This window comes from Neomonachus schauinslandi, chromosome 2 (genome assembly GCF_002201575.2).
Source record: "Neomonachus schauinslandi chromosome 2, ASM220157v2, whole genome shotgun sequence".
In the NCBI taxonomy this organism is placed as follows: domain Eukaryota; kingdom Metazoa; phylum Chordata; class Mammalia; order Carnivora; family Phocidae; genus Neomonachus; species Neomonachus schauinslandi.
In genome coordinates, this window is record NC_058404.1 from 203,276,617 (window position 1) to 203,285,947 (window position 9,331).

The window sequence follows — 9,331 nt, forward strand, 5'->3', positions numbered from 1 at the left end:
CCCACGCCAGCTCCCTGGTCAGCGCGGCTCCCTCAGAGAGCCTTGCAGGGGGCAGGTGCATTCTGATCTCCACGGCCTGTGTGTCTGCACCAGCTGCGGCCTGGTGAGGCGAGCGTGTGCCCCATGAGGCCCACAGCTTCAGGTTGTGCCCCCGGTGCCTGGTCTGGCCTTTTTTTTGCCCAGGTTGCAGCTGAAGGAACAGGACCCGGGACAGCCCGGCATTTGTGTCTCCCGCAGACTTAGTTTACTCTGCTTCTGTGTGGACCCTCCTGCCCACCACCAGCTCACGTGGCAGAGCCCTCTGGCCCTACTGTCGCCCATCCCTAGGCGGCATCCCCAGTAAGGCAGCAGTGGGGGACCGTGGCCTGTGTGCTTTCTGCCCTGGGGTCCCTGGGGGCCTTTGTCCCGGTGCACGAATGTGCCCTGTTTTGTGATGTCACAGGCTGGGGCTCTGTTCCTCCACCAGGGACAGTCAGGGCCATGTGCTGTGGGGACAGGCGGGGGCTCAGGTGGGGACTCAGAAGCCCCAGGACCTGGTTTGCCCTCTCCGCCAGCAGTTTTGTCCCCAGATTTAGGGGATGGTGTAGCCCGGTCCTCCTTCCCGCCTGCTCTCGCATTTCCTGGCAGGCTGAGTTTTTTCTGGAAGGAAGAACAGGATCCACCCTGGGCCCTCTCATAGAGCCCTGTGGATGTGTGGGGCATCCTCCTGGCATTTGGAGTAGCTCCAGGAACATCAGAGCCCCGTCTGGCCAGCAGGTGCCTCCCCTCAGCGGGGAGGTGACCAGTCTGCAGGCAGAGCGAGAAGATAGCAGGGCAGGGCAGAACGAGGGTGGAAGGGGTCAGGCTCGGGAGAGGCATGTAGAGATGCGGAGGGGCTGGTACCCAGTGGTACCCGGCCCGTGCATGCACGGGACTGGCCACCGAGGCTCAGCGTAGAGGAGAAGCCTGAACCAGCTCACTCTCCACGGCTGCTAAGGGGCTGTTGGGGCCGTGGGAACTGGGAGGGCAGGGGGCTTCTCTGTCCAAAGCCAGGTCTCAGTTGGCTTGGGAGCCAAGGAAGGCAGGAGGGGTGGGGCCTGTGCGGGTGTGAGTGGCTGTGGAGTGGCTCCGGATGCTGGCCTGCCCGTGACCCCTTCCTGGAAGGTCAGGTGGCCCGAGGTCCAGGCAGGGCAGACCCAGGTGCTGGCATTTGCAGAGGGGCAGAGGGGCAGAGGGACAGAGAGAATCTCAGACAGACTCTGAGCGTCTGAGACTCAACAGGCGGTCTCCGCTCCGTCCTGTCTACTTGCTGGACCTACAGGCGGTCTCTCCCCGGGCTGGGGTGGGTCACCTGCGTCGTGTCAGGGTCTGGCCCGCCATGGGGGAGCGCCAGGACTGGCTTTGGTGACCAGCTCCGTGTGTCTTGTGTTTCCCAGGCATCGCTGTCTGCAACGTGCCGGCGGCGTCTGTCGAGGAGACCGCCGACTCCACCATGTGCCACATCCTCAACCTGTATCGCAGGACCACGTGGCTGCACCAGGCGCTGCGGGAGGGCACGCGGGTCCAGAGCGTCGAGCAGATCCGGGAGGTGGCTTCCGGAGCCGCCAGGATCCGTGGGGAGACCTTGGGCATCATAGGACTGGGTGAGTTAAGCTCCGTGCTCCCTCTCTGTGGGCTCCGCAGGCCTCAAGCCAGGGCTCGGCTGTGCTGCCGGACGGCTCCCCCCACCCAGGGCCCACCTGGGGCTGACTCCTTCTGCCCCAGGAACACTGGGTGCGGGTCACACACGGGCAGACGTGAGACACGTGCCGTGGGTCCCGTGCCTCTGCATACAGCCGTGCGTGCTCATGCACGCCACCGGCACGTTAACGCATGCTCACCACACTCAGACACGTTCACCCTGCCCCCCACGCCCCCACCCCATGGCTGAGTAGACGTGGCCTTCTGGTGAGGGCCCGGTGGCTCTTAGCCCTGCTCTGGGGGGAGGGAGCTGGTTCACCCGCTGTGTGGGCCGCTGTCCTGGGTCGGTGACATCCCTCTTCTCTGCCTTGTTTGTGGCCCATCTCTGTGTCTGAACTCGGCTCCCTCCACCTGGGAGGCCCGGGACAGATGGGGCCGTAGCTCACTGCCGGCCCCCTCGTCCTGCTGCTTCCCGAACTTGCTCTGGGTAGGCCCCCGTGCCCGCCCCTGCCCCACTGGCTCCCCAGCGGTGCGCTCTGTGCAGTGTGGGAGAGACCTGACAGGGACCCGCCTGCCTTTAGTGTAAGACGTCGGGGCGTCCATGGGACGCAGGCATCTCGTCCAGTACAGCTCACGGTCTTGCTGCAGATGGGCACATGGACGCCGGCGCTGGCCCCCATGGGCGCCCTGCACCTCGGGGCCTGGGTGGGGAGGAGGACGGGTGGGGAGTGGGCAGCTGGGTTTGCCTGGCTGGGGGATTTGGGGGCCACCTGATCTCCTGAAGCAGTGTTGTCGAGAGACTCAACAGGCCCGGTTCAAATGCAACTCTGACCTGATGGGGCTGTGTGGGCTGAGTCTGCGTCTTAACCAGAGCCAGGTGACATGGCAGAGGCGACCAGAGCAGCCCCTCAGCCTGGCCCCTCCAGAAACTGTTTGTTTGCTTGTTTGTTTTAAAGATTTTATTTATTTAGAGAGTGCACAAGCAGGGGAGGGGCAGAGGGAGAGAGAGAATCTCAGACAGACTCTGAGCGTGCAGCCCGATGTGGGGCTTGATCTCACCACCCTGAGATCATGCCCTGAGCCACAATCAAGAGTCGGACGCTCAGTCGGGTGCACCACCTGGGCGCCCTCTTGCGACTGTTTACACAGCGCTCCTGGTCTGGGTACGTGTCAGGTACCGTCTACCAGGTCGCGGACACTCTGTGACGGAGTGTTGGGAGACAACCAGTTACTTGATCTCACAATGCTGTGGGTTTGTATTTTGGGTAGAAATGTCAGGATGGCTCTGCTCTGGCCTCACCTGGGGTCACTCACGGGCACAGTGGTCGCCTGGGGCCTTGGTGACCCTGCTCCCCTGGCCGATGCCCTCCGGCAGGCAGATGCACACGGACCCCATGGCGGCCTCAGGGTGCGTGGGATGTTTCCATCCCCTGCTTGCTCTCTTTGTTAGCGTTCTCTTGCTCAGAGCAAGCCCCGGGGCTCCAGGAGGGGTGGGGCCCCCTGAAATGTGGGGACTTTGGCCACCCCTCCCCAGCGCCCAGCTGCCCAGGACTTACCTCCTGGGGTACCACCGTGGCCCCACGGTGTCCAGGTCGGAACTTACCTCCTGGGGTACGGGGCTGTGAGCCCCTCGGCCCTGCACCCTCCCTCCAGGGTGCAGGGCCACTCCTCAGATGCTGCAGCTCCCACCCCATGCACTCCCTGGGGAGCACCTCCAGCCCCCCGCCCTCCTCCCTGAATCCCCTGTCTGCGCACGGCCGGGCAGGGGTCCCGGGGCGGACGGGGCTTCGCTCCCCTCCGTGTCAGCCCCGGGCACACGGGGATGCGGGCCGTGTGGGGGCCCCTCAATCCGTGGCCGTGGTAACACCGTGTCCCGCCCTGCCAGGTCGTGTGGGGCAGGCGGTGGCGCTCCGGGCCAAGGCCTTCGGTTTCAACGTGCTCTTCTATGACCCGTACCTGGCGGACGGCACCGAGCGGGCGCTGGGCCTGCAGCGGGTGAGCACCCTGCAGGACCTGCTCTTCCACAGCGACTGTGTCACCCTGCACTGCGGCCTCAACGAGCACAACCACCACCTCATCAACGACTTCACCGTCAAGCAGGTGGGCGCAGGCTCATGGCCTGGGGGTCCGGGGCTGGGGCCTCTTCCCGCCCCATGGGCTCAAGTGCCGGGGAGCCAACTGCAGACGGGCCTGTGTCCTGAGTTGTGCGGAGGGCTCCAGCGTCCCCACAGCTACGGCACACACCGTGCCCGGGGTCTTGGGCTTCGCCGCACGTCCGCCTGCGCCAGGATGAGCGCTGACCGCGGCCGCCATGGGGCGCTGCCCTGGGTGCGCACACCCGGGTGTGGGGACGTGCGTGTGCGCACAGGTCTGTGGGCTGGCATGTGCTTGATGCTGTCCGCCTCCCGTGAAGGACGAGGCCAGGCACCCGAGGCTCCTCTCTGTCTGCCGTGGGTGGGTGGGCACAGGCATGGCCCTGGGGTGCCATCCCCAAAAACCAGGTGTGAACGGGAGAGCCGACCGAGGAGCTGAGCTGAGAGCGGGCTACGTGAGCCCCGCGGCGGGACAGGCTTAGTTGGTCTCAAGGGACCTGTCACCTCAGCGCACGGGGAGCCCCCCTTACCACGAAGCCTGGAGGGGAATGCCTTCCGGGCAGCTCTAAGGGCTTTTAGCAAAAGGAAATGAAGCTGCCACCCAGCTTCGGACGCCGGGCTCTCTGGCAGGGCCACTGCACTGAAGACCCCATCTCGGGCCTGTGCCCATCACTCCTAGGCCAGGCCATGTCCTAGACACGCCAGATCCTTTCCAGGCACCCCAAGCATCCTGGGGGCTGGGCCAGGAGACCCCACGACCCAGCCCACACCTCACCACCGGGAGCAGGAGGAGGTCGGCTGTGAGTCGGTGCGTTTGCTCCAGCCAGAGGTCCTCGGTGAAGCAGGGTCCGCACAGACCCCCGAGCCCTCGTCCCCCTGCCGGCCCCTGTCTGCTCCACGTCCCTGCTGGGCCCGTCCCCTGGGGGTGGGGGGCAAGCGAAGAGGGCCCTGTGTTGATTCACTCTTGGCGCTGTTTTTGTGTCCTCCCAGATGCGACAAGGCGCCTTCCTCGTGAACACGGCACGGGGCGGCCTGGTGGATGAGAAGGCCCTGGCCCAGGCTCTGAAGGAGGGGCGGATTCGGGGCGCCGCCCTGGACGTGCACGAGTCTGAGCCCTTCAGGTGCCTCCTGGCAGCGCCCTGGGTGATTCCTGGATGCCAACTCTCTCACACTGGGCCCTCGCCCCAGCTCATGCCCCACATTGACCCCGGTCAGGCATGGGGCCGGGGCTGATGCCCACTGGCAGTCTCCAGGCTCCATCCTTGGGCTGCGTGTGCAGCCTGAGGTCCTGCTGCAGGCGGGCCTGCCCCCAGGGCCCAGCTAGGTCTCTGTGGGCGGGGATGGGGGCGCTCAGACCTGCGCTTCATGCGGAGTGCCTGGGGGCACCCAGGTGAAGGAGGCCACTGACCCCCGTGTGGCCTGTCTGTAGAGACCCCACGCCTGAGAAGCCCGTCTGGGGCAGTAGCTGGCCCCTGACCGTGCGTCAGCCCTGTTGTCTGGGAGCCTGTTGCTGCGGGGCCTCACGCCCTCACCTGCAGGGCGGGCTGGGGCGTGTACCTCTAGCTGGGACTCCTCCCTGCTGCTGTCGGGAGTCTGTGGCAGATTTGACCCCGCTAGGGTCCCCTGGTCTGACACCGACTGGAGTGTGGTTCCAGGCAGGGCCAGGCACCCTCCACCCTACCCTGACCTGCTTCGTGACTTTTGCAGCTTCAGCCAGGGCCCCCTGAAGGATGCACCCAACCTGATCTGCACCCCCCACGCGGCCTGGTACAGCGAGCAGGCGTCCATCGAGATGCGGGAGGAGGCAGCCCGGGAAATCCGGAGAGCCATCACAGGTGAGGGTGGCCGGCAGGACCCGAGCCTCCTTCCGAGGCCTGCACTGCTGGCCTGCTGTGCTGGCGGGGGCCACACCGTGCCATCCCCCCGAGTGTGGAGGTCAGCAACCGGCTTCCACGGTGGTGCTCCCCACGCAGCCCTCGGGCCCCCTTGTGCGTCACGCTTAGGACGCCCACCCATGGTCCCCCCGTGGGAATTCAGCACGTGTGGCCTCCTCACCCCTCGTTTAAAAAGTCTGGCTATGTTTTTATACCTGGGCTGAGCTTGTCTGCCGCTCCCCGAAATCCCGAGGCCTGGCAGACGTGGGGCCGCTGGGGGGCTGAGGGCACTGCCCGGGCCCGGGGGATCTCTGAGCTGCGAGGTGACTGCGTCCAGACAAGGGGAGGAGAGCGAGAGGGAGGGAGGCCCAGCTATGGGGGACCCTGCAGCCCGTGCCCGCCACCGCCACGCTCCTGGACACAGCCGTGTGACACGGCTCTTCCTCTCCTCGCTGCATCTGCCAGGCCGCATCCCCGACAGCCTGAAAAACTGCGTCAACAAGGACCACCTGACCGCCGCCACCCACTGGGCCAGCATGGACCCAGCTGTCGTGCACCCTGAGCTCAACGGGGCCGCCTACAGGTGAGCGGGTAGCGGTGGGCTCAGGAACACAGAGCACGTCCGTGGTGACTGCTGGCAGGGTCCCGGGGGCGGGGGATCCTAGGCCTGGACGTGCACGCTCCTGTAGGCCCCAGTGGACCGGAAGGTCTGGGGGTGAGAGCCTGACACACCAGACCTGAGGGTGAAGGCGGGTGAGGGAGGAGTTGGGGCCAGGGCGGGGTCCCGCCAGGCAGGGCCTTTGGGAGCAGCCCCCAGCCGTCCTGGGCCCGCGCTGTGGCCCCGGGAGGGACCCCGCCAGCCTCACACGCCGTCCCTCCTCCCAGCAGGTACCCGCCGGGCGTGGTGGGCGTGGCCCCCAGCGGCATCCCGACTGCCGTCGAAGGCATTGTCCCCAGCGCCATGTCCCTGTCCCACGGCCTGCCCCCCGTGTCCCACCCGCCCCACGCCCCTTCTCCCGGCCAAACCGTCAAGCCCGAGGCAGATAGAGACCACGCGAGTGACCAGTTGTAGCCCGGGCGGAGCTCGACAGCCTCGGCGCGGGCAGGGCGGCGCCCCCGGATGGGCGTGTGCAGAGGCGGCCTGCGGGTGGCCACAGCGCTCCAGAGACTGTCCAGGCGCCGGCGGGGGCCAGGTGGCACCGGCCTCCCCCGCCTCAGCTGTAGTTGCCCTGTCCCGGGGCCAGCCGCTGTCCTGTGTCCTTTGCGTCCTCGTTAAGCAGAAGAAGTTAGTAGTTAATTCTATCATGAATGTTCTTGTCTGTGTACAGTCTTTAGAACATTTCAGAGGATTTGTTTGCTTAGCTGTCAACAGAGAACCCTGAGGGAGCATTCGGCAGGTCGGTCTCAGACTGTGTCCCGTGTGTGTTGGAACACGCCCCGAAACGAGGCAGTTGGCAAACTTCTCAGGACAACGAATCCTTCCCGTTTTTCTTTCTACGCCACACAGTGCATTGTTTTTTCTACCTGCTTGTCTTATTTTTAGAATAATTTAGAAAAACAAAACAAAGGCTGTTTTTCCTAATTTTGGCATGAATCCCCTTGTTCCAAACGAAGACGGCACCGCAGAGTGGCTGCGAGAGAACAGTGCACCTAGCCCTCCGCGTGTGGCGGCCGTCGGCATCTGTCCTGGGGATGTGAGGGCGCAGCGTCCCGGCCTGCTCAGGTGCCGTCCTGCTGATGTGGTAGGCTAGCAATATTTTGGTTAAAATCATGTTTGTGACTGTAACCATTTGTATGAATTATTTTAAAGAAATAAAAATCCCAGAAAGAACCGGCAGGCCCAGCGTCTGTGTGAGTGGCTTTGCCTCGTGGGGGCTCTGGCTGAAGGGGGCAGCCCTGGGGAGCCCCGGGGGGCCGTGGTCCTTGCAGGGGGCGGGGGTCAGGCTCGGAAGCTGCTGCTGCGGTGCAGCGGGGGGTGTGGGTGCAGGTGCAAGCGATGGCGTTTGCCGGGACACGGCCCCCCCTCTCCCGAGTGCACCTCCCTCGGGCCAGCCTGGAGCCTGGGACAAGAGCCGATGTCAGGGCCTCGGCAGATGAGAGTTCCTGAAGATCCGGAAGGCTGCAGGGACCTCTGGTTCCACAGCTCGCAGAAACGCGCCAAGCAGAGTGGTCCTTTCCTCACGGTAGCTCGGGGTAAACGGGGTCATCCTCGTCACAGCCGGCGGTTTTCACAGGTTCCCCTGGAAGGCTCGTCGGCACCCTCAGGCCCCGCACCCCCACCCCGCGCTGGCCCACGGTCCAAGGTGCACCTGCGAGGCCTGGGCTCACTCCTCAGTCTCTGGCTAGACGGGACCCTGGGGGCAGGGACGGGGCTTCCCCGAGCCGGTGTCCCCCCGACCCCGTTCCCCCACCCCCACCCCTGGCCAGAGCCACCACTGTGCCTCCTGGAGCTCACCCTTCAGTGGTCTTTCCCGCACAGTTGTTTGGGGGGGAACACGAAGGACAAGCACCCGTTTGAGAGGGGCTTCTGGGGAAATGCCTTGGTTTTGCCCACACTCGACTAGGTGTTTGGCTGGGACAGGATTCTGGGCTGGGAGCTGTCTTCCGAGTGCACACCCTTCCATCGGCTTCGGCCTCCATCGTCCCGAGTGGGTGTCCTGGCCGGGTCCCCGGACCCTCTGCTCCTCCGTGCCAGCACGTGCACCCTCCGTGGGTGTCCTCCCAAACTCATCATCCTTCCTGAGCTGGGGGCTTTGTGTCTCCACTCAGTTCTGGGACGTTCTCGGCCTTTCTGTCTTCAGTTGTTCACCTTTGTTCTGGTTCTTGAGGGATCCCGCAGGGATGTGGTGGGGCGACCAACGGAGAAGAAAACGCAGCCTGAGCACGAGCGTGTCCTAAGCAGCTGGACGAAGAATGACGAGATAAACTCTGAGATCGTCAACGGGCAGAAGTAACAAACAAGATGGGAATTAAGTGGAAAAGGACCAACAAATTCAACAGTTGGTTCTTCGAAAAATTAATAGAATTGATCAAAGTCTGCCAGACAAAGACAGGAGGCCGCCCCCAAGGTCACTGATGCCAGAAGTCTTGGAGAAATGAAAAGCCACTTGCCAAAACCGACAGGAAACATGCAGGGTCTGAGTAGCTCTATAACCTTAAAGAAATTGAACTTAGAAACATTTCCTCAAAGAAATTACAAATAGATGGCTTCCACCATTAATCTCAACAAATACTTAAGAAACAACTCATTTGACACACTTCAGAGAACAGGAAGGAGGACGCCCTCCCAACACAGTTTATGAAATTGACTCAGACTCTGAATTCCTAGAAGAAAACACGATCTAGAATTGCCTTGAAGAGTGTTCCCAAGTGGGGTGAACTTGCCCTGCAAAGCGAATCCAGTTGGTGCAAGGGGCGGGCTGCCCGGGGCACCTCAGTGCCACTCTGGTGCTGCTCTGGGACCCAGTGTCATTCCCCAGCTGCTAGGAGTGTTGTCTGCTCATGGCTCACAGCTGGGTCCACTCTGGGCGCGGTCCTCAGCGGGAGAGAGCCACCTCTCCCCTGGGGAGCCCACCTGCTCACATTGTGGTACAAAGATTTGCTGTTTTGGGTCAGTTGAGGATAGTTCCGGAGGTCGGCCATCTCTGATCACTGTGGACCCAGCTTCTCCCTCTGCAGCGATGCTCCCAGCTTCTCCCTCTGCAG

At 63.7% G+C, this 9,331-nt stretch overlaps 1 protein-coding gene across 4 annotated transcripts in view; it reads left to right on the top strand.

Annotated features, from left to right (window-relative positions):
- Positions 1-7,463, top strand: part of CTBP1 (C-terminal binding protein 1) — a 372,880-nt gene extending 365,417 nt beyond the window's left edge. Inside the window, exons 5-10 of one of the 4 annotated variants that reach the window (XM_021677733.1) lie at positions 1,416-1,622; positions 3,545-3,759; positions 4,743-4,895; positions 5,460-5,587; positions 6,092-6,209; positions 6,515-6,602. In XM_021677733.1, coding sequence (XP_021533408.1) covers positions 1,416-1,622; positions 3,545-3,759; positions 4,743-4,895; positions 5,460-5,587; positions 6,092-6,188 — 800 coding nt within the window. In that variant the 3' untranslated portion in view covers positions 6,189-6,209; positions 6,515-6,602. Of the gene's footprint in view, positions 1-1,415; positions 1,623-3,544; positions 3,760-4,742; positions 4,896-5,459; positions 5,588-6,091; positions 6,210-6,511 lie in introns of all 4 variants that reach the window. The other 3 variants (XM_021677732.2, XM_021677730.1, XM_021677731.1) reach the window with 3 other exon arrangements.
- The last annotated feature ends 1,868 nt before the right edge of the window (positions 7,464-9,331 follow it).